General features: G+C 50.4%; 1 protein-coding gene across 3 annotated transcripts; it reads left to right on the forward strand.

The window, feature by feature from the left end:
* Positions 1–2052: 2052 nt before the first annotated feature.
* Positions 2053–24676, forward strand: APBB1 (amyloid beta precursor protein binding family B member 1). 3 transcript variants are annotated; one of them, XM_037840198.1, is made up of 15 exons: positions 2053–2202; positions 9260–9979; positions 15433–15608; positions 15711–15767; positions 15863–15948; positions 16067–16130; positions 16511–16660; positions 17020–17147; positions 17253–17258; positions 17563–17677; positions 17800–17884; positions 18145–18228; positions 23607–23722; positions 23873–24049; positions 24131–24676. In XM_037840198.1, the coding sequence occupies exons 2-15, from the start codon at positions 9274–9276 to the stop codon at positions 24296–24298; spliced, it is 2118 nt and encodes a 705-aa protein (XP_037696126.1). In that variant the 5' UTR covers positions 2053–2202; positions 9260–9273; the 3' UTR covers positions 24299–24676. The 3 variants fall into 3 exon arrangements, with proteins under 3 accessions (XP_037696126.1, XP_037696124.1, XP_037696125.1); XM_037840196.1 differs by lacking the exon at positions 2053–2202 and adding an exon at positions 2463–2613; XM_037840197.1 differs by lacking the exons at positions 2053–2202; positions 17253–17258 and adding an exon at positions 2463–2613.
* The last annotated feature ends 23 nt before the right edge of the window (positions 24677–24699 follow it).

Genomic DNA, 24699 nt, shown 5'->3' on the forward strand with positions numbered 1-24699 from the left:
ACCCATACCATCTTAACTACATGTCTCCAGCTACCTGAAGAAAATTCCCTGGACACTGCAGCCTTATTGCTCAATGGGATTGAGAAAACAAGTATTCAAGTGGGCCATTGGTATATAGGTGATATTGTGTTTTTGTTTTCTTTTTTTTTAACTCAAACAGAACACAGAAGTCATCCTTTTCTTCACATTTCTATATCCCATCTATTTAAATGATCACTACTTTCTGTGAATTATACCTTCTGAATATTTATTAAACCTATGCACTTCTCTCCATTCCTGCTTCCACCACTCTAATGCAAGCAATCATTATCTCCAACCTGGGGGACCTCAATTGCCTCCTAACTGGTATCCTTACTTCCAGTTTTGCTCTTTTCTTATCTATTCACCACTCAGCAACTAGAAATAAACTTCTAAAATGCAAACGTGAACATGCCATTCCTGTGCTCAAAATATTTTGATGATTTTCTATTGTGTTTAAAATAAAGTCTAAAACCCTTAGCCTTCATACAAGGTCCTCTTTGATTTGGCATGTACTCACCTCTCCAGCTTTTCTTATGCCATTCTTCTCCATCATCAACCCATACTCTTGTTCTATTCCTTCCACCTGGAATAATCTCTTCTCCTGGCCAATTTCTACCATCCTTCACCCCTCTTCCTCACTTAACTGTCACTTCCTTGCAAAAGCCTTTCTAGACCTCCACAGGTCAAATTAAATCCACTCACACAACACCATGTACATCTCCTTCAAGATTCTCATCACATTTCTAATGACATGTTTAATGTGTCTTTACCCTGATAAATTTCAAGTTTCACGAGGGGAGGAACTGTATCTTGTTTCTTGATGTGTTCCTAGCACCAAGGACAGGGCCTCAAACATAATAATTTGTTGAAAGATAATGAAAGAATGAATGAATGGAGCCACCTTTCCTCTTCTGGGTAACACTTACTCATCTCTCAGGACCTAGGTTGGATGTTATCTTCTCCAGATCTGATTCATCTTTGAATCCTTAGGGCCTAGCTTAGGGCCTCGCACATGTCCTAAGCAAATAAGGGTCATGGCTCATATATCATGGATGTTTGTCAAATCATAACTCTTGGCCATGAGTTGATAATTGCTGATGAACTTTCTAGGGCTCATTATACTGTTCTGTCTACTTTAGTATATACTGTATTTGAAGTTATCCATAATAAAAAGTTAAAACATAAATATCTCACATCAAGTGAAAGTATAGTGAAAGATCATCTTGAGGCTTCTGGCCTGGGTGAGTGAGTAGATGGTGGTGCTACTCACTGGGATGGATAAATGGGTGTTGTACCCAGTGTGTGTATGTGTGTGTGTGTGTGTGTTGGGGAGGGCTGCTTTTTTTGTTTGTTTCGTTTTTTTCATTCCAGTGAAATGCCTTAGAAATCTCCTTTGGAAACGAAATAATAAATTTAGATTTCAACACTTAGTTTTAGGTGCCCTGAGGACATCTTCAGTCAGATGCTCAATATGCTAGCAGGTTCAGTAAGTTAAAACCCTGTCTTAGAGGAATGAGCTTTTAGATGGTTTGTGGATGGTAAGAGTCCCCCCTCATTATCCATCAGGGTCTCTGGGCCACTGGTCTGACCACTGGGGTCTATCCTACCATAGGAGGGCATCTGCAACAAATATTGAGCCAGACCATTCTCCTCTTTTCACTTTTCACCCATTGTCTCCCCCGCTTCCTTCCTCCTTGTGGACTTCTACCAGGAGCAATTTATCCTCATCATTTGTAAGGGCTTGGTGTCATCACAGCCTCATGGTCAACAGCAAAGAGGACCCAAGAAACATCTGGGTCCCAGTCTGATTTCAACACTTAATCTGACTGCGGGCAAGTGGCTTTGCCTTTCTGAATCTCAGCACCTACCTCTGAAAAATGAAGATAATAATAGTAGCGACTTCACAGGGCTGCTGTGAGGATTAATGCATGTGAAGGTTTAACACAGAGTCTAGCACAGAGTAAGCGGTCAATAATTACCAGCTATTATTATCACCAACACTGCGTCCTCATTGCCTCCGCCCCAGGACGTACGGAGTGTTGCTGTAGAGGAGCAGGCTGCCTGCTCCGAGCCCCTCCCGGCGCGGCCGCCGCCCGGGCCCCGCCACAGCAGCTCCCGCTCCAACCTCGTGGGTCACTGGTTCCACGGAGCTGCGAGGCAGGGTCCCGCGGGGCGCGCAGGGTGAGTCTGCGGCATCGAAGTGGAAGGCGGTGCCGGGCTGGGCAGGGGTCGGCGGAGGCGGGGGCAGAGCCCTGCGTCTGGGGAGTGGGGGAGGGGGGCGGCGGTGTCGGCGGCGAGGGCTCCGGGCTCGGGGGCTCACCGAAGGCCGAGGGTCCCGGCGGGGAGGGCACAGGGCGCACGGGCCCTGCCGTGAGCCGCGGCTGATCCCACGCCCGCAGGGCTCGCGCTCTCGTGCGGGGCCCAAGATGGCGCCCCGCCCCCGCCCCCTCGCGCGCCTCCGCCGCTCGGGGCGCGGCTCCGCGGCCCGCGCGCTCCTGGGCGGGGGATGTTGTGATGGAGAAGCCGCCGCGGAGCCAGAGCCCCGCAGCCTGAGCCGCCTCCGCCGCCTGGGCCTGGGGCCTCGCCGCGCAGGTAGGAGCTGCCCCTACCCGGGCCCAACCCCGGCGGCCGGATCTCGACCCTCAGCGGCTGGCGATCCCGCAGCCCCTTCCCCGGCCGGGCCCCGTGTCCGCTGGCTGCCCTCCCGCCGCGCGTCTTCACACTCTCTTTCTGGCCTCCCTTTGCGGCTCCACCTCGGTCCTCACACCGCCCCGCCCCTGACCTTTACCTCCTGGCCCTCCGGGATGAGTAGGGGTCGAGTATAGGGGATGGGAAGCGAGGGGTGGTGAGGGTGGGGGAGGGGAGCGCAAGGGCTGGGAAGGGGACGTGGGGTGATGTGGTGAGGGAGGCCGCACGGATTCCAGCAGGGGTTCCAAGCCCGGGATCTGTCAAGCCGCATTCGGTTGCCCCCAGCGACCGAGGGGTGTGCCCTGGGGCCGCCTGTGTCCCCAGCCCAGCCTGGAGGCCTAGCACTCGCGGGAGGACTCAGGAGGAGCAGTTTTCCCATCAGCAGTTCAGAGGTTATTCCTAACCTATTTTGAATCTGCCTGTGCCTTTCTTGCATTCCTAGCCCTTTCAGCTATAGTCCTGTCTCCGCTCTTCAAAAGCCAAATACCTTGTCTATCCTTGCTGCCTTCATTTACTCACTTTCCATTCATTCCTAAATCCACTTCACTCTATCTTCTGTCCCTGACACCCACTGAAACTGCTCACACCAAGGTCATCGGAGACCTCCATGGGCTAAATCCAATGGATAATTTCCTATCATCCCCTTTACCTTTTAGTAGTAGTCAGTAGTGTGTGTCAACTCACTCTCCTTGAATCATTTCCCTGGTTTCTCTCCTACCGCATTGTCTGCTCCTTCTGAATCTGATTTGCTATCTCTTTCTCCTCCCTTTAGATGCTGGTGAGGTTCTTGGTTCTGTCCTCAGCTGTTTGTCTCTCCTTCTGCACTTTCTTCTTGGGTATTTTATCCACTCTCTAGGCTTCAAATTCCATGTATATACTGATGCTTCCCAAATTTATATATCCAGCACAGATCTCTTTCCTGAATTCTAGACACATGTATACAACTGCTCTTGTGAAATTGCTTGGAAGTCCAACAGGAATTCCAAACTTTGCCTGGAAGTCCAACAGGAATTCCAAACTTTGCCTGGAAGTCCAACAGGAATTCCAAACTTACAGATCCCAAGCTGAATAAATCATCTTCCCTGTGTTCCCTCCCTACCCCTGCTTCCAAATCTACCCTTCCTTCAGATCTCAGAAATGGCCACTTTCCAATCAGTTATCCAAGGAGGAATTCTGGGTAACATTCTAGATTCTCTCACCCTCCATATCTAATGTCACCATGTTCTGTCATGTTCACTACCTAAATATTTCTCAAATGCATTCATTTCATGCCATCTCTACTGCTGCAAACTTATTCTAGGTCATTGCCCTTTCCCCCCCCCACTTGACTGCTCTAATAGCATACCCTCTTATCTATCTCCTCTGTATTAATCTCAATATAGCACCCAGTGTGATAATTTTTTAAAAATACATCTGATCATTTATTCATTCAACAAATATGTTTTATACACCTAGTATATACCAGTCATTGTGCTAAGCCCTGAAGATATAATTAGGAGCAAGTAAATCCAGACCTTATCCTTGTGGAGCTGATGATCTGGGGGAGTGGGGGAGGGGTATCAAATAAAAATAAATTTACAAATATGATAAATACCATGAAGGAAAGATGTATGGTGCTATGAGAACACACAAGAGCAGAAGCTAAATTTGTCTGGGGTATCAGGGAAAGGGTCAAGGAAGTCTCCTCTGAAAACATGATGTTTGAACTAAGATGCGTAGAATCAGTAGGAGTTAATTAGGCCGAGAGGGTAGGAGAAGAAGGTCCCAGGCAGAAGCAGAAGGAAAACATGTGCAGATGCTTTGTGGAAGGAGAGAGCATGATGTCTTCGAGGAATTGAAAGAAGGCCAATGAAGCTGGAGACCAGAGTGACAGAAGCTGGAGAGGAAGGCAGGGGGCAGACTGAGCAGGGCAATTAGCCATGTTAAGAATTTTGGTCTTAAGGACTTTGTCTTTGGTGTGGAGTGTTGATGGTAGTGAATGTAGAGAGTAGATAAAGTCCAGAAATTTTTCTCAAAGAGAAAATTAGGGGAATGGATTTAATTTGGGGACTGAGGAAGAGGGAAGTGTCAGGGCTAGTACCCCTGCTTCGGGGATGGCTGGTCTTATCATTCTATGAGTCAAGATCATAGAAGAGGACCAGTTGGGGATAGGAATGAGAAACACAAGGGTGGTTTTGGGCATATTAGTTTCAGGGGCCTTTGAGACATCCAAGTGGAGAGTTTAGTGGAAAATTGGATGTACATGTCTGGAACTCATCCAATTTGGAAATCATCAGTGTATAGGTGGTAACTGAACCCATGGGCGTGGATGAATACCAATATTAAGGTGAGCCAGCAAAGGAGTCTATGGAGCCAACAGCAGTAACCAGGAATGTAGGAAGAAAACCAGGAGATACAGTGTGTGGAAGTCACGGATGAGTGATGGGAGTGGCCCCCAGTTCAAATGCTGCTGAGAATACAACTAAGATGAGGGTGGTAAGTGTCCATTGGACTAAATAACACAGGGGTCACGTTGGCTGTGGTAGGAGTGGAAGCTGGATTGGAAAGGGCTGAGGAGTGAGTGGGAGGTAAGGAAATGGCAACTCTTTCAACAAGTTTGCCTGTGTAGGGGAGAAAACAGAGCAGTGAGTGGCTCTGGAAGGGTGTGGAGTAAAATAAACTTTTATTTTTAAGGTGAGAGATAGTGGATTCCATTGAGAAGAAGAGTTTGACTATGTAGAAAATAAAGTGGATTAACAGTGGAGTAAAATCCCTGGAAAGGCAGAAAAGGAGGCAACCAAATTATAGGTGAAGCAATTGGTTTTAGGAAGAATAGGAGAAAGGGTAGGTGCTGAAGTAGGTAAATTTGTATGTCTGAGGATGTTTCCAGCTGAGAGGTTCCATTTCCTCTGTGAACTAGGAGGGAGGTGGTCCTGAGAGGGAAAGGGGAGGTAAAGGGAGTGGTCCAAGGAGAGCTGTGTTCTGGTCTCTGCTTGAATATCACTTCCTCGGGCAGATCTTCTCTGATGTCTGGACTAGATAGAGTAAATTGCAGTTTCCTATAGTGCCTTGTTCTTCCCCTGTCATAAGACTCAATCATTTATTCAACAAATAGGGAGGGCTCACTAGGTGTCAGGCACTGTTCTAGGTGCTGACAGTACTCTACCTCATAATCGGTTGTTTAATGATGATTTCCCCATTAGCCAGTGAGCTCCAGCAGGGGGAGCAACCATTTCTTTATTATTCATCACCTTCCCCTGTTCTGGCATACAGTGAGCTCTCTCCATGACTTTGAGCTGGACTCACTCCTTACTTCTGTGGTCTGATATCAACTCCTTCAGGCTTTGTGCCCACTCCCTTAAGCACCTGCCCTGAGGGCAGCTCTACCCAACTCCCTGCCTGGACCAGAACCCTTTGGTCCTTTCCTTACTTTGAGATGCTCCAGGTATGTATACCCCAATGAGAGGGAAGAGTTTGGACTGTGCCCCTTCTTGAAGAAGTCGGGCAGCTGGTCATCTTTTTGACCTCAGAAAGAGGTGATATTGGTCGCACTGCCTTGGGCTAGATGCTCAGGCCTTGGCACTTACCTGCAACAAGACTTCTCCATTCTTCCCCCAGTACTTTCTTAACCTGGTAACCAGATGGGCAGGACTGCCTTGACATCTATCTGGCTCTTCACTGTCTGTCACATAATACATGCACCCTTTCCAGACTACATCTCCAGGGCTAAGGGAGGATGGCCCCAGCCTGACCTCTAAGAAACCTGGCTCTGGTATATCACTACCTCACAGAAGGGCTTGTCATCCTGTGGTTCTCTGAGCTTGGAACAGTCACTGGGTCCTCCATCTCCTCCAACTCATGCAGAAGCCACTGTTGAACAGCCTTCAAGCCAGAATGTCAATTTAAGATAACTCCCTTCCTCCCTTCCTGGATCTCAACCCTTGCCTGTCCAGGACTCCTGTCCCATCTTCCTTCCCTCTCTGGAACCCTTCATCATTCTTCAACAGCCTCCCTCACATTCCAGGTGCCCAGCCCCAGCCCCACACAAGCTTTTCTTAGTGTCTATTCCCAGGCCAGTTCTGAGCTTCCTAATCCCTGGTTCCTCCCACCCCTATGTCTGTGCCCCTTCCCTTCCTCCGTCCCCTCCACACCAAGGGCCCACTTCGTGGCAGCACACAATAGGCTCTCCTTGGCACGGGCTGCACAGTTTCAAGAATAAGACATGGTCTCAGATATTTCGATAGAATTCGGTACTGAGTATTTTGAGACTCATAGGAGGGAATAGTGACTTGAGAGTGGGGAGAGAGGAGTGAACAGGAAAGGCTTATTGCTTAGGAGCTGTGCCTTCTGAGCTGAGTTCTAAAACATAAGGAGAGGTTCCCACAACTGGAGACAGGAAACCAGGCCAAGAGAGCAATGTAAACAAACAGTCAGGACTGTGAGAATGTGTGATGTGTTCCAGAATCCACCACACTTCATGTGGCAGGAATGTGAGGTGTGAAGGAGGCAGGGAATGGGATGAGGTCTGAGAGGTCCTTGGGGTTGGCTCAAGGAGGCTCTTGTTGTCTGCTAATGAGCTTAGGTTACCCTAAAGGCGGTGGTGCGCCATCTAACTGTTTGAACTGGGGAGTAACACAATCTACTTTCCATTTTTGGAGGATTATCTGGGAATTGGCAGAGCCATCTATTTTTTTCCTCCGTTTATTCCAGTGACTACAAGTTTTCTCATTGCCCAGGTGGAGCCACACTGAGCAGACCAACAGTGACATGTGAGGCAGATGCAAGGAAAGAAACTTTTTTCCTTTGTTTCACACATGCATGCCTAGCATTGTGGTAGGATCTGAGGAGCTAGAGACGACAGAAAGATCATGATGGCTACTACCTTAGGATCATACACTGCAGCTGAATAGTGGGCACCTCCTTGCTCAGGCACCCTGTAACACCTTGCTGGCAACTTGTGCATGCTCTGCGCTGGGAGCTACACTGAGAGGCAGAGAGAACTGAGAAGTGGGAGTGAGGAAAAGAAAGACCTTCCGCCCTTAACTGGTGAATAGGGAGGTCGGGACTCAGAGAAGAAATTGAGGAGAAGGAACTGAGAGTCAGAAATAAAGAACTGCAGTGTGTGTTGGTGGGTGGTCAATGAGGGAGAATTTGTGTGTGTGTGTGTGTGTGTGTGTGTGTGTGTGTGTGTGTGTGTTGGAGGGGTAGGTCAGGTAGGAAGACAGAACTCTAGGTGAGGGTATCTGGGAAGGAGAGGGTCATATGGTAGGGGCTGCTTGAGGGAGAGATCTGATTGGGGTCAAGATGAGAGAGAATGAGAATTTACAGTAGGGGTCAGGGAAGGACAATGAGCCCAGCAGTGGAAGTTCAGGGAGGGTGGGGAGTATGGAATGGGGTCTTGATGGTGGGGCTTTTGGGACACTGGGGCTAGAAGGATAGGTAGGATTGTGAGGGGGAAATCTGGGGGAATGGGAGGAGTGGGCTGTAGTCATGGAACAGGAGGTCTCACCTGAAGGGCAGGTGGAGAGACATAGTAACATGCCCATAGTGTGTTTACTGAAGCTTGCAGAGGAGGTGCTAAAATATGGCCAAGAGGAGATTCAGACATTAATTCAACAAGTGTTTATCAAGTTTCTTCTGTATGCCAGGACTGTACTAGGCACTGCGCATATTGCATTGAAAAAAAAAAAAAAAAGACAAAACTTTCACCACCAGGGAACTTAAATTATAGTCATGGGGAGACAATCATTAAGCAAAGTAAATAGTAAATTGGCTTGTCAGATGGTGGTAAGTGGTAGGGAAGGGTTTGGGGATGGCTGGGGAGGCAGCATGGTGACCTGAAATTCCAGTGAAGAACCGGAGGGTCCAGATCAAAGGCTCCTGCAGTGACCCAGCATGGGCCATCAAAGGGGCTGGCAGGGGGACTTCAGATTACATAGAAACAGTCACCAAAACATAGCTTCAGCTGGCCAAAGAGCCATGAATTTGGAGTTGAAGGCCTTTTACCTGTGACCTGCCTGCTCAATGCCAGGCTCTAGAGTGCTAGGTCTGTTCTCACAGTCCCTGGTGTGGGGTGGGCTTGAGGGCTGGTTGAGTGTAGTGATTTGAAGATGACAGGAACATGGCCTGGGGAGCTCACAGTGGTGGGCTTGGGGTAGCAGTATGGCAGGAGGAAGGGGTAGTCAGTGTCCAGTGTCCAGAATGCATCAGGCAGTCCCATGCCAACTGTGTCCCTGGCACAGTAAGCACTGGTCAGAGGAGCTGGGCGGGGGGTGCACAGAGAGCCATTGTGCAGAGGCTGTGGTGGGAGGGAGGGCAGAGTGGAGGCTGGCTGTGCTCTTCCAGAAGGCTCAGGGCTGGAGAAGTGGAGATGGGGTGGACTGTGTACCGGGAGCTGGACTGTGGTAGGGGTGGTGGTGCTGGGAAAGGAGCCAAACCCAGTCATTCTCATGGGACATGGAGCAGTGTTTGCTGACCTGCTGAGTCTGGGGAGATGAGGTGCTGGGTGGAAGCTAGGGTGCCACTGCCCTGTGTTAGAGGCTCAACATGGTCTCCCTTTCTTACCCCACAGGATCTGCCAAGGCCATGTCTGTTCCGTCATCGCTGAGCCAGTCGGCCATTAATGCCAACAGCCATGGAGGCCCTGCACTGAGCCTGCCCCTACACACTGCCCACAACCAGCTGCTCAACGCCAAGCTGCAGGCCACGGCTGTGGGACCTAAGGACCTGCGCAGTGCCATGGGGGAGGGTGGGGGTTCTGAGCCAGGCCCTGCCAATGCCAAGTGGCTAAAGGAGGGCCAGAACCAGCTCCGGCGGGCTGCCACAGCCCACCGCGACCAGAACCGCAACGTGACATTGACCCTGGCAGAGGAGCCCAGCCAGGAGCCTGAGATGGCACCCTTGGGCCCCAAAGGCCTGATGCATCTGTACTCTGAGTTGGAGCTCTCAGCCCACAATGCAGCGAACCGAGGGCTCCGAGGACCTGGCCTGATCATCAGCACCCAAGAGCCAGGGCCAGATGAGGGAGAGGAGAAGGCAGCAGGGGAGGCTGAAGAGGATGATGAGGAAGAGGACGAGGAGGAGGACTTGTCTTCTCCTCCAGGGCTACCCGAGCCCCTGGAGAGTGTGGAGGCTCCTCCTGGGCCCCAGGCCTTTGCCGATGGTCCACGGGAGCACAGCAAGAGTGCCAGCCTCCTGTTCGGCATGCGAAACAGTGCAGCCAGTGACGAGGACTCAAGCTGGGCTACCTTATCACAGGGCAGCCCCTCCTATGGCTCCCCGGAGGACACAGGTACCTTGTGGAGGTGACATGGGGAACATGGGAGGGCATGAAGGCAGAGGCCAGGGCCAGCCTGGGCGTGAGTCACAGAGCCCATGTCGTCAGTCTACAGCAGGCTATTCCCACATTCAAAGAGCACTTGACCAAGCTGATAGATCTAGCCTCATGCTTGCCCAGATGGATGGCATAATAGGTCCATTTATTGGGTACTTACCATTTATTGGGCACTCATGCTCAGTATGATTGTGTTTAATCCACACAGTGGAGACTGTTATTATGCCCATTTTATAGATGAAGCAAAAGAGGTCAGAGAAGTTTAGTAGCTTTCCCAAGGTCACATACAGTCTTACTACCCAGGATAGTCTGAGATCACAGTAGAACTGAGATCTAAACCAGCTCTGAGTCCAGGGCCTGAGCTCTTGGCCCTGTATTACATGCCACTGATGCACCCAACACAATGAATTGAGATGTGCTTGGGGCAGACTGTGCCCTGTGTTACCTGGCCAGGTCTGAAGCGAGCCGCCAGCATCTCTGCACAGAGCTCTGTTTGGAAAGACAGCATGCCCCATGCAGAGCACCACCCTGAGCGTTGGTAGGATGCAGTTTTGTCAGGAATCAGATATTGACCAAAAGTTAGGAAACAAAGTAAGAATAAATATAGGTTTTTCTGGGTTAAAAAATGAATAGATACTAAATATTAAGAGGCCAAGAACTGATGGTTAAACTTCTCCCGTTTAAGTAAGTTAGGTCTCTACGTTTGCTGATGCCACATACAGATGCAGTCAGAGCTGAGGAGAGCAAAGGGAGATGCTGGGCTGTAGCCACAACCTGGAGTTTTGTGGATAGAATATAAATAAAGATTAGGGAGAGACCCCCATGGGCACCAGGCAGCGGGCATCATATCTGAACCCCAAACTGTGGGACCTTTGCTGGGAACATGTAGTTCAGTTGAACTCATGGCAGGGTAGGGCAGCACACCATCCCCTCTCGGAAAACTTATTATGGGAATATTCAAACATATGCAAAAGTAGAGAGAATAATGAACCTAATTTACCTATCACCCAGTTTCAACAATTGTTAATACATGGCTAATCTTGACATATTTATATCCTCACCCACTCTTTTTCCCCAAGTTCATCTGTACATATTTATAAGTATTTCTAAAAGATAAAACTCTTAAAAAACTCACAATAAAAATACCATTATCCTTATAAAAATTAATAATTCCTTAATATCATCAAATATCCAGTCAATGCTTATATTTTCCCTGTTGTAAAGAAGTTCCCTCTTCCCCCTTTTCACTTTTTTTGATTGTTTGATTCAGGATCCAAGTAAGTCCAGACATTGCAACTGGTTGATAAGTCTTTTCAAGTTTCTTTTGGTCTGTAAGTTCTATCTCCATCTCTCTCTACTTTTGCTTGCGGTTTTTTTGTTGAAGAAATAATGTTGTTTGTCCCAAGTCTTCCATGGTCTGGACTTTGCAGACTCTCCCTGTTGTGGTGGTTACCTCTTTTCTGTAAATTGGTAGTAGTTCTAGCGGCTTGATCAGAATCAGATTTGAAGACTTTTTGGTTGTTTTTGCAAGAATATTTCCTAGGTGGTGTTTTCATCAATGGCACATGTCTGATTGCCTTTCTTTTTGTGATTTTAGCAGCCTTTGATGGTCCTTCCCTCAACCCCTATTACAGAGATCAGTCCTTCTCTACTTCCACTGGGGTAGGGAAAAATGCAGTTTCAGTGGTGCCGGTTTATACAACTTTTCAAGGGAACTGAAACCTAGATACTGATGTGAACGATCCCAATTTTAAACTGTTAGCAACTAATTCTTTTTTTATAAAGCACTGTGCAAGCTGCACAAAATCAATATGGGGCTTGGATCAGCCTGCAGGTGGCCAGCTTGTAGCTGGGGGGTGTGAGACAGCAGCCAAATAGCAGAGAACCTGGTCATGTGGAGAATAGAGCTGAGAAGGGTATACCGGGCCTGGACAGCAACTTCAGGAGAGGCATTGGAGTGGAGTGAGGATTTGGTCAAGAATCATGCTGTGGCGGAAGCCATGGGAATTGATACTAGAGATGTGGAGCCAGCCTGGAGAAGGGGTTGGGTCCTTGCTTACTCTTTGCGATCGTATTGTTATGGCCATGAAGGCCACAGAAGAGGACTGGGGTTCCCGTAGAAGGGAGCTAGAAATGGACAAAAATTCCTTCCCATCCTAGGATCTCCACAAAGTCATTGATTCAATATGTAAATGCATGAATGCATGAATGAATGATGAATGAATGAATGAATGAACTTTACTACCTGCATTGAGCCCTTACTCTGTGCCAGGCCTTGTCCTAGATGCTAGGACTACATACTGCAGGGGACAGATGTTCCCATCTCCTAGTTGGGAAACAGAAATAGACAGCTATAATCAGTAGGATAGGCATTGGAGGGGAGGGGAGGTTTAGGAGGGCACCTGACCTTGCCTGTGTGTGGTGAGGGAGAGGGGAGTGGTCAGTTCTGAGACATGACCTTTAGACTGAGGCCTGAAGGAGGAGTGGGAGATAGGTGAAGAGTGAGGCTAGGCTGGGAGAGGGTGCAGGGCACATCCCTGGCAGAGAGAGAGAGAAGAGGAGTGGGGAGTGGTCAGAGTAAGGCTGAGAGGCTGGCAGGGAGGGGCCCTGGAGATTGCATGTAAACCCTGTGGAGGAATTTGAATTTTATCCTGAGGGCAATGAAAAAAACAACTAAGGAGAGTACTTAATTGGAGAGTAACTTGATCGGCTTTGCATTTTTGAAAGAATCTTTTAGGCTGTGGTGTGCTGCCCAGAGGGGAGAAGACTAGACAGGAAGTGGGGAGACCAGTTATGAGGTGGTTGTGATGATCCAGGTGAAATGTAATGTTAACCTGGACTAGGTTGTGACATGGGGGTAGAGAGGAGAGGAAAGCATTAAGCCAATCACTGATTCCTGAGCAAATGACTTCACCTGGCTTAGCCACTAGGGCATGCATGCATAAATGAATAAATGAGTGAATCCTACATAAACATTTTAATAGGTAGGTAAGTGCCTGAAAGAATCAGTGCATGAGTGAAGGTGTACATGCCTGAATAAATGCATGTGTGTGGAAGCAAAGGCCCGGTGGGGCTGCACCTGGAGGGAGATGTGCCAAGCTCCAGAAGGGCCTTCCAGATGGCCAAGGGGGGAGAAGCTGCCCCTCCAGGACAGATCGGAAGGATGAAGCTCTTTGAAGCAGGAAGGTCCAGGCTGGCACAGATGGTAGATGGAGTTGGTGTGTGTGACTCAGTTAGGAGGTGGTGAATTGGTCCCCAGATTCTAGAAGTGGGAACTCTGGGATTGCTGAAGGGTATGACCCTTCAGGAAGAAGGACGTAGCTGTGGAGGGTTGGAGGCCCTGGGCAGTGGCGTTCCTGGAAAGTTTTAGCAGGAGAGCCCTGAGGGGATGGAGGGTCTCTAGGGAAAAGCAAGCATTCTCTGAGGCTTAGCTAAGTGTCAAGTGCCCACTGGAGACCTTATTCCCTGGGGCCTGAGGTGGGGCTGGGGAGGGACTAGGGGTGCAGATGGTCATGGCTGCTAGAAGGCTGAATGGACAAGAAAAGACCCCTCCCTTCTGTCTATGAGCACATCCTCATTTGGAAGCTGAGGATGCTGAGGCACTTTGCCCCATTAACTCTCACACCAGGTGTGCAGACACCTCGGTTTAACCATGCCCACCGCCAGCCCCCACTCGTATCCTTACTGTGCCTGGTTGCCCAGCAGCCTGGGTCTTGGGACTGCCTATCCCTCAGTGCTGCCTCTTGGACCCGTCAGGATTCCTGGTTTCCCTGGTAACGGGAAGCACGTCAGCAGTCTGGGCGCTCCCAGCTGGTCCTTGGGCTGCGGTTGCTGAGGAGACGCTGCAGCCTAGCTGGGCCCTGGCAGGTGAGGGGGGTGGTGCCAGGAAGCCCCAAGTCCAGCCTCAAGCTCACTGGGGCCTAGGCCCTTCAGCCCACCCTTGGGCTCAAGCTGCTGGGCAGGTTGTGGACAGGGGGCTGCTCTCTAGGGGCCTTGAAGCCACACCCTATTTATTCTGAGAGCTGTGAGCTCTGCAGGGCCTCAGGTGCCTGGGGATTCCTGAGGGGCTGAGCCTCCCAGTGTCACTAAGACTGGGCTTGACTATAGCACTGAGGTGACCACTGGGGGTGGGGGTGGGGGTGGATGGAGGTTCAGGATTGGGGGAGGGGAGTAAGGGTTAGGAAGAAGAGATTAAGCAGGGAGAGTTGGGGTCTCGTGAGGCTCCCTTTCCTCCCCCAGCCCCACCCCATGGAGGCCCCCTAGCATGGTTGTCCTGGCCCCTCCCTAGTGAGCTCCGGGCGGGGGAGGATCCTGCCTGGCAGACAGACGCTCTGCCCTGGTGAGAAGGGGGCGGGATGAGTTTTTCTCTGCAGCCCAGCACCAGGCTGTGAGCCCAGCTGGCTGGGCTGGAGGGGCTCTGAGGAGGGAGGGTGGAGGCAGGAGGGGCCAGGAATGAGCGCCATGTTCTCCCAGGACTTTTTCCTGGCCATCATCCTGCAGGACAGCAGCCCAGGTGAGGGGCAGCACGGGGCTGGGCATGAAGTGGGGTGGGGCTGACAGGGAGAGCCGAGGGGGCAGAGGCACGAGCTGGGCTACAGGGATGGAGTCGTATGGCTCTGCCGAGGGAGGAGGAATATATGTCACAGGTGCGTGGTGTGTGAGTATGCACATGAAATGTCTGCCTGCATCTGTGTGAGGCAAGGGTCCAGGTGTGAGCCTCTGTGAAGGCTGCACATATGTGGCAAGGGTTCATATATATCGTGGGTCTGATTATGTGTCCACATCCATGTGTGCCTGCTGCACATGTGTTGGGGTTATTATGGGAGTGGTATCTGCACACATGTGTGACAGGGGTTGGTATATATATATCTGTGCATGCACGCTTCTGTGTATTGTGTCTGCATTAATGTATGGCTAGAGTTGGTGTGTGTGTGTATGTGGGCACTTGGATGTGATATCTGTGTGTTTGTACACCCTTGTGGTTGTGGTGTGTGCACAGGTGTGTGGCAGGGGTTTGTACATGTTGTGTGTCCATGTGCTTTTGTATATATGCAGGAGCTGGTGTGTGCACCTTCATGTACCCTGAGATATGGATATGTATGAGAAGTTAACTGGGGTCACCCAACCTCCCTCCCTTCCTTCTTTCCTCCCTGCCTTCCCTCCTCCCTCCATGTGGCCACATGAGCCAGGAGCAGGGCCCAGAAGGAGACCTGAGCCGTATCCCCTGCTGGTGGCCCTCTAGGTTGTTGCTCCATACTATAGGCTCTCGGAGGCAGCAGGCACCATGTTGGGCTGTAGCCCTTCCTCCACTCCTTCTTCTCAACCGTGGGCTTTCAAGGAGGGATGGAACATAAGCACCTGCTGCCTGCTTGTTGGGTGGGCAGACCCTCACCAAGCCCCCTACCTGGCAGATTCTTTCTGGAACCCCAACGCCTTCGAGACGGATTCCGACCTGCCGGCTGGATGGATGAGGGTCCAGGACACCTCAGGGACCTACTACTGGCACATTCCGACGGGGACCACCCAGTGGGAGCCCCCAGGCCGAGCCTCCCCATCAGAGGGGAGCAGCCCCCGAGAGGAGTCTCAGGTGAGGCTCAGGCTTATTGTTTTTTGACCAGGGCAGGGAGGGGGTGTGTGCTGCTGGAGCAAGATGAGTATCTACTCACCGCTCCCATTTCCCTCTGCCTAGCTCACCTGGACAGGCTTTGCCCACAGAGAAGGCTTTGAGGATGGAGAGTTTTGGAAGGTGGGTGAGGGTCTTGCTTCACAATGTGGGGTGGGAGGTGTGGAGTGCTGGAGAAGAGGCATTGTTTTGGCCCTGATTTCTCACTCCTTCCCAAGGATGAACCCAGTGAAGAGGCCCCCATGGATTTGGTACTAAAAGATCCTGGGGAGGGAACATTGCCCTTTCCAGCTCAGAGCCTCAGGTAAGTGGGAAAGCACCAGATGCAATGGGCTGACTGTGGGATGGATCTATCAAGAAGGGGCCTGTGGGGCAGCTCCATGTGTGGGGACCCTGTACCAAGTATTACCATCTGCCTCCAGCCCAGAGCCATTACCCCAAGAGGAGGAGAAGCTGTCCCCACGGAATACCAACCCAGGGATCAAGGTTTGTTCAAAACCAAAGCCGGTTCTGGGGGTGCCCTTGGTCTCAGTACAGCTCCCCAGGTCCTGAGTTAGGAGGTCTTTGGGTCTCAACACAGACCCTGTGTCAGAACTGGAAACTCAACCAGCCCAGTGGCCTGATAGGGGACCCTTCCAGGCTTGGGTCAGATGCTTCCTTGCACTAGCAGGGATCTCCTCTGAGACCCTCCACCCCCACTATGTCCTGATTGGTGAACTCTTCAGTCTTAGCTCCATATCCCCTCCCCCTACCACATTGTGAGTCAGGGACGCCTCTGGTTTCAGCAAACCCCTGTATCCTGTGCTGGAGGCTCCTCAGTCTTGGCTCATACCCTCTATCTCCCTCCCTTCTCCTGTCTCTGGCAGTGTTTCGCCGTGCGCTCTTTAGGCTGGGTGGAAATGACCGAGGAGGAGCTGGCCCCTGGACGCAGCAGTGTAGCAGTCAACAATTGCATCCGTCAGCTCTCATACCACAAAAATAATCTGCACGACCCCATGTCTGGGGGCTGGGGGGAGGTGAGGCCTAAGGCCAGTGGGAGAAGTGAAGGGAATTGTGAGAGATGGGAGATCTGACCTGCCTAAGAGTGAGAGCTGGGGGATGGGGGGTCTGGCCCACCTGAAGTGAATCCTATGAGATAGACATGTGACCCCAGGTCAGGGCCTCAGGAGATGGCTGTCTACCTGCAATGGAGACGATGGAGATGATAAAAGGAGTCATGTGAGAGATGGCACGTGTGACCTCCTGCAGGATGGGTGGTCTGACACCAAAGTGAAGGCCCCAAAATGGTAGCTAACTTCCCCTGAGCCAGCGGTGGCAAGGAGCAGCCACTTTCCCAGCTGGGGCACCACTAAGTGCCTGCTCCCTGTGCCTGCAGGGAAAGGACCTGCTGCTACAGCTGGAGGACGAGACACTAAAGCTGGTGGAGCCAAAGAGTCAGGCACTGCTGCACGCCCAGCCCATCGTCAGCATCCGCGTGTGGGGCGTCGGGCGGGACAGCGGAAGGTGGGAGCTGGGCCTGGGATCCTAGGGTGGGGGCTCAGCCGGCAGTCAGAGCGGGGCCTTCCTCCCTAATTCTACTCTTTGCCTCTCTTGTGCTGCTGGACCCAGAGAGAGGTACTATACCTATTTGCCTCGACCTCACCTCCTCCCACACCTGGACCAGACACCTCGAAACACCCAAGTTCCCCTGTTCTGCCTGGCCCCTTCCCACCCACTATGCTCGCCCATTCCCCCTCCTCAGCATGCTTGCCTTTCTCCCTCCAGCCAGAAGGCAGTAGCCACAGGACACTACCCCAAGGGCAGAAGCCCTGAAGGAGCTGCGGTAGACAGGGAAGGCATGGGTGGGGTGGGGTGGGGTGGGGATGAGGCTAGGCACCCACTGGCTCTGGGAGACACTGAGGTGCCCCTCCCCCAACAGGGACTTTGCCTACGTTGCTCGTGATAAGCTGACCCAGATGCTCAAGTGCCACGTGTTTCGCTGTGAGGCACCTGCCAAGAACATCGCCACCAGCCTGCATGAGATCTGCTCTAAGGCACGGGCCCTTCCTTTGCTCTACAAGGGTGTGGGTGAGGTCACTGAGTGGGGACGGGGGCCTCTGGGGCGATAAAGCGCTAACAGACCCTCCCTTGCTCCTTCCCTCCTTTCCTTCCTCAGATCATGGCTGAACGGCGCAATGCTCGCTGCTTGGTAAATGGACTCTCCCTGGACCATTCTAAACTGGTGGATGTCCCTTTCCAAGGTCAGTGTTACAGCCCCAGCAGGTCCAGCTCAGCAAAAGTGTCAGGGCGGGGGGTCACGGAGAGACATGAGCTGCTGGACAGATGTGACAGAAAAGTAAACGCACAGAGACAGGATACTTTGGATCAAATAAGTGGAAGGACTTGGGTTAAAGGGAGGTGAGAGGGACGGGGGGAAGGTAATGCCCTGGGAGTGGGGGCGTGGGGACTGGGCATGAGCAAGCTCTGCCTCCATGACTGACCCTCCTCTTCTTTCCCACAGTGGAATTCCCAGCACCTAAGAATGAATTGGTTCAAAAGTTCCAAGTCTATTACCTGGGAAATGTGCCTGTCGCTAAACCTGTGGGTATGTGTGTCCTTCACCCAGTGGTCTCCACCTTGCCCCAAGGCTCTGCCCCCACCCTCTACCTTCCAATGCCTCTTCTTCCAGAACTTTCTCATGCTTGGTGTCTCCCTGCCCTTCAAAATGCATCCCACCTCCCTGGACCTCTGTCCCAGCTGCACTCTGAGTCCTGCCTGTGGCAGAGGAGGGAAGTCAGCATGCCTTCACTGAGTTGCCTGGTGCTGAACCAGGCCCGCAGGGAGACCCCACTGCTGCATCTACAAAAGAGGGAGGCAGGTCTTAGATGACTGGAAACACCAGGCAGCAGCCTGGAGCTGAGTTCTGAATTACAGCAGCAACCATGGGGCTGTGAGCATCTAGAGAGGGAAGCAGTGAGCATAGCTGTGGTGTGCCTTATTGTTTGTAAAGCATTTCCTTACGTATTATGTCATTTAATTCTTGATGCTTCTCTGAGGTTGGGATGATGACAATGCCTATTTTACTTTTTTTATTTTAAATGCAGATTTTTGAGATATATTTATATACATATATTCCATCCAATCTATCATCTGGTATCATCATCTAGTATCATCTATTATCATCATCTAGTTGTGCAATCATCTTCAGACTCAATTTTAGACTATTTTTATTGCTCCAAAAAGAAAAATAAGATATTAAAAAAAAACTCAAAGCACCCTGTATTCCCTATCCCGCCCTATTATTGACTCCTGTTATTGATGTGGTACACCTGTTACTGTTGATGAAAGAAAATTAAGATATTACTATTAACAATAGTCTGTAGCATGCAATAAGTAATTTTCCCCCATATACCACTCTATTATTAACTCTTTGTATTGACATACATTTATGCTAGTTCATGCAAGACCTTATTTATATTTGTAGCATTAATCAGTGACATACTTGACTCGAAATAACCCCTTTCAATCAAATTAGCACAACTACTTATAATCCCAATAATAAGCTACCCTCACCTCTATCTACTTCCAAACATTTAAGTTCAACCTCATTAAAAATTCTGTACATGGTAGGTAACTGCTCCCCCTTCTCTAGTTTCTATCTGTAGGCACCCTACAGTCTATGTTTTATGACTATGAGTTTACATATTCTAGTTAGTTCATATTAGTGAAATCATACAATGTTTGTCCCTTTGTGTCTGACTTAGTTCACTCAGATAGTGCCCATTTTATAGATAAGGAAATTGAGGGTAGAGACTACCTTGTTCACTCTTAAATTTCCAGTGCTGCCACAATGCCTGTTGTTTATTTGTTCATTCACGTAACAGATATCTTTGAAGCCTACTATGTGCCAGGCCCTGCACATTGATCCCCTGGGGGATCAATGATCACAGTCCTGCCTTCATGGAGGTTATAAACTAGCAGGAGAAAAATAATCATTAATGAAATAATCACACAAAATAATGTGTAACTAGATTGAGTCACTTATTGAAAGAGAGTAGCAAGGTGCTATGAAACTATGTAACAGAGGAACTTCATCTAGTCTGGGAGTCAGAAAAGGCCTCCCTGAGAAAGTGGCACTTGAACTGAGCTCAGACACTGAGGAGGAGCTAATGTGGCAAGTGGAATGGAGATATGGCTAGGGTAGGGAAAGACATTCCAGGCAGAGTGAGCCGTGTGTGTCAGGGCCCCCAGCAGGAGGCGCTTTGGTACTTCGCAGGCATTGAGAGAAGGCCAGTTGTGTCAGATGGGGCTGAGAGCAAGGAGCTATCAAAGAGTTTTGAGCAGTGGACCTGACACAATCAGATTTGACTTTTGTGTAACTCATTTTGGCTGTTCTGTGAAGTAAGCAGGCAGAGGTGGCTATGGGGAGCTCAGTTAGGGTCTTGCATTAGTTGTAGACCAGTGATGAGTATACTGGATGACAGTGGATCTGAAGTGTAGCATGTGGATTCAAGAGGTGTTTAGATGATTAAAATTAACAGGCTCTGGTGCCTGAATGTGGTGTGAGGGACAGAGGTATCCAGGATGACATCTGGGTTTCTGGCTTTTGGAACTGACTGGATAGTGGTGGCATTCCCTAAAGGTAACAACACTAGAAGAAGCCAATTACAGTGTGGAGATTGTGAGCTCATTTATGGACATGCTGAGCCCGAAGTGCCTGTGGGACAGCTGTGAGGTGAAGTTAAATTGGCAGCTGGATTCACAGGTCTGGAGCTGAGAGGAGAAGTCTGGGCTGGGGATATAAATTCAGGCATCATTTGGTTATAGAAGTAATCAAAGTCATGGTGTGGAGTAGATTGACCCGGGAAAGTGTGCCACCTGAAGTGAGATGGGTAATGAGGTCTTCTAAATTTAATGGATGGGTGGAGGATAAAACTGCAAAGAATAGTGAGAGCAGAAGCAAAGAGGTCAGAAGAAGAAAAGATACTGCTGCAAGGATGGGTTGGGTATCATGTCACAGAACACTTAAGAAGAACTCAATAAATGTTTGGTGAATGAACAAATGAACAATTGAATGAATGAGACCTGTGTCAGATGACATGGCCAGCAGAGGTAGACCTAAGACTCCAACCCTGGTCATCTTTGATTCTCTGCTCCTCCTCTTAAACTCTGCTATCTTCAGTGACCAACACCTTATATTCACCTTAGCAAAGATGGGAATTGAACTGGGGTTATGAAGAAAGGCTCAGATTTGCAGAGAGAAATGGGCACTCCAGTTGTATTCAATGGCATTGCCAGAGAATTGGAGCTGGCACTGAGAACCACGTGCTCAGGAGGCTTAGCTGGCTACTACATCTTTGCTCCTCTTCCCTCCCACCTCTCACCCTCAGCTTCTAAACTCTTGCTGTTTCTTCCAGTTATTACCACAGTTCCATATCTGCTTCTTTCCATCTACCAACTTACATGGGCCTTTACTATGCTAAGTCAACTGTCTGTCACTCTTGACTGCCCCTCTGCTGCCCCTCAGCTCCGTTGGTTTGCTTTGTTTTAGCCAGGGCTTAAAAGCTCACCAGTGGTCTAGTGGGCTCTAACGTCACTTCCTGCTTTCTCTTTTACTCCCTGTTAACCTCCAAGAGTTTGCACAATGGCCCCTCCTGAAGCTGCAGTCTTCATTCATTAGTCAGTCAGTCATTCAACAAATGATTGTTGAGTGCCTGATTTGAGCCAGGCACTGTTCAGAGTTCTTGGAATACATTGGTGAACAAAACTGAAAAAAAACCATGCCTTCAAGGAGCTTAATTCTAGTAAGGAGAGACAGACAATAAAATAAATAAATAGTATGCTAGAAGGCAACAGTTGCTATGGGAAAAAAAATGCACATTAAGGTAAAGAGGATTGGGAGTGTAGAGTGGAGGGATAGCGTGTAGCTTACAGCCCTGAGTTCTTACCAAATCTGACAGCCTTTTTCCAGGCCACGTTTCAGAGTCCTGTATGTGCACTGCTTTCTCCACCTGCATCTAGATCCTCCCCAGACTCTGAGGCCAGGCTCCAGCCCACATACCCATCTGCACAGTACACAGTTTGACTGTGATATTCCACCCACACTCATGAACTTTGAGGTTCCCATTGCCCTGACCTAAATGTCATACACATCACACCCCTCCACCTGGCTTTTGCGGCCCCCTGCTGTCTGTCCTGGCCTGCCCACTTCTGCCTGCATTGTCACTCTTCTGCCTGTGCCTGCACTACTCGGTTATACCAGTTTGGGTGCATTTACCATGCTGCCTTAAGGGCGACTTGCTTATGCATGTGGAGTTCCTGAAGGAGATAAGCCCTGTACTAGGATGGTGACCCAAAGAGGAATTAAACAACCCAGAGAGGAATTAAATGAGGAATTAAACGTGGTCTTTGTCCTTGAGATGGACACAGCTCAGTTTGGAAAGGTGATTTTCAGCAGTCACAAGATGTTTTGATAAGAGTTGTCCCAGAGGTTGTTGTCCTTTCTCTGCCCTGCCACAAGGAAGTCTTCCCGGGTGGGAGCCTGGGAGTCATGCTGAAGGCTGAGAGTTGGGAGTTCCTCAGGTAGCCAAAGGGGAAAGGCACTCCGGGCAGAGGTTCTTCCCTCAGTTACAGTCTGTGTCCCTCAAGGGCATCCTCTTCTATTGCTTTGTATTCCCTATCTGCCTAGCAGAGCATTTGCCAAGATTAGATATTAATAAATGCTACATAAATCATCTGAAGATCAGGGAGAAGTAAAATATGAGGTTTGATAGGTCAGATGAGGCAGTTTTTGGATTTGCATGCTCAGGAGAGGAGTTTGGCCTTGATCCAGCCAGAGAGACAACCAACACCAAGATCGGGGAGGACTTTTGAGGAAGACATTTCTTCTCTGCCCACAAAGGGTCCACTGTGGTCTGTTCCTAGTGGGAGCTCAGAGGCACCAAAAGGGGCAGAAAGCCCAGGAGTGGGTGTGCATTTGCATTGGCATTGTTCACTCTAACTGCTTAGTTTCAAAGATGAGGAAACAGACCACACAGCCAGCTCATGCGTAGACCAGGGGGGACCAGACCCCATGCCTCTGCCCCACCAGTCTTGCACTCCTGCCTCTGTCCTCTGCCGAGCAAGAAACAAAAGTGAGATGCACAAGTAGAAATGTTTAACAGCAGTTTTAGGTGGAGGAGGCCATTATGGCACAAGGGAAAGTTGATTGGCTTAGAAGTCAGGAGCCTTGGGTTCCTTGGCCTTTGAGCACATTATTGAAATTCTTAAGTAAGACTGCAACAGCCCTTCTAGTTCTGAGAACTAGGTATATGGGGAAGAGGCAGGGGAAAGGCATTGCTACAAACACAGCCTTTGGAATCAGACTGCCTGGGTTCAGGTCCCAACTCCTTGGTGCTATCTTAGGCATATTACCTGATCTGTATAAGCTTCAGCTTCCTCATCTGTAATTTGGTGATAAAAGAATCTATTATGAAATTGTTGTGAGGCATAAATGAGATAATTTACCAAAATGACTTAGTACAGTGTAAGGCAGAGAACACTCATCAAATGAGTATCTTTGCCAAAAAATAAAAATAAAAAAAAGATTGGGTCTTGGGAGAGAACTGGCCAGTGGAGGCTGCTTTGGGAGTCACTGTTGTGGAGGTGAAGCAGGGAGATGTCTGTTTGTGGATGAGCCCTGAGGGGACGTAAGGGCTTTGATAGTCAGTCAGGTTAGGAGGCCAGAAAAAGAGGCAAAATCAGCAAAGAAAACCAAGCCCAGGATTCAAGATGGAAGAAACCAGGAAAGTGCCACATCACTGAAGCCAAGGAGGAGAGCTCCAAGGGACACAGGGACAGCATCGTCTTCAGGGCTATAGGCTGGTGAAGTGGGCATGGAGCAAAAGCCCTGGGCTTGGCTGGCAGAGCTGGAAGGCCTAGGGTAGGGCCACAGTGCCCTCTCCCTACCCTCAGTGGTGCCATGTCCATGTCTACATCTTCCAGGGGTAGACGTGATTAATGGAGCCCTGGAGTCAGTCCTGTCCTCCAGCAGCCGTGAGCAGTGGACTCCAAGTCATGTCAGTGTAGCCCCTGCTACCCTCACCATCTTGCACCAGCAGGTAAAGTGCCGGGGTAGAGAAGGGATGGCCATGTCCTGCAGTGGAGGGGAGTCTGGGGGTGGGGGAAGGAGCTACAGGTAAGATGAATGCGTTCCAGTGGAAAACAGAGGCTCAAGTACGTTCCTTTCTAACTGGGTTTCCTCCCTCCAGACGGAGGCAGTGCTGGGGGAGTGTCGGGTGCGCTTCCTCTCCTTCCTGGCTGTGGGCAGAGACGTCCACACGTTTGCATTCATCATGGCTGCCGGCCCAGCCTCTTTCTGCTGCCACATGTTCTGGTGTGAGCCCAACGCTGCCAGCCTTTCAGAAGCTGTGCAGGCTGCGTGCATGGTAAGTGGGTAGGCTGGTGGGGTGGCGCTGACCCCACATGGGGCAGGCTGGAGAGTGACTACCCCACCTGCCTCTCTGCAGCTCCGCTACCAGAAGTGTCTGGATGCCCGTTCCCAGGCCTCCACCTCCTGCCTCCCAGCACCCCCTGCTGAGTCCGTTGCCAGGCGTGTAGGGTGGACAGTCCGCAGAGGTGTTCAGTCATTGTGGGGCTCCCTTAAGCCCAAACGCCTGGGGGCCCACACCCCCTGAAGCCCCCAGTCCTCCCTCCACCTGCTTGCATTGGGCCCCAGAGAATTTGAGCGTATGGGCCAGGGAGGGGCCCCAGAGGCTGTTCCTAGGTCTTGTCCCTAAAAACAGCCCCCTCCCCCCATTGGCTGGGTTCCCTGCCTAGGGGCTGGGGAGGGAGAGATCTGATCACTGCAAGGAAGTGACAACACTGGATTGATGACAAGAGGGGCAGGAAGCAAGGCCAGCCCTGGGCTTGCCATCCCGTTTCAGGTGGAGTAGGAGGGACTGACCCAGCCGGGGCAGGAGGAGGGGACTGGTCCAGGAATGAGTCCCCTCCCCCCTGCTCTGGGGGCACCTCCGCTGTACTGATGTCACTAATAAAGTCTGTCACCCTGCTGAGCCGTGTGCCTTCCTATGCTCCC

The sequence above is a fragment of the Choloepus didactylus genome, chromosome 6, assembly GCF_015220235.1.
Source record: "Choloepus didactylus isolate mChoDid1 chromosome 6, mChoDid1.pri, whole genome shotgun sequence".
In the NCBI taxonomy this organism is placed as follows: domain Eukaryota; kingdom Metazoa; phylum Chordata; class Mammalia; order Pilosa; family Megalonychidae; genus Choloepus; species Choloepus didactylus.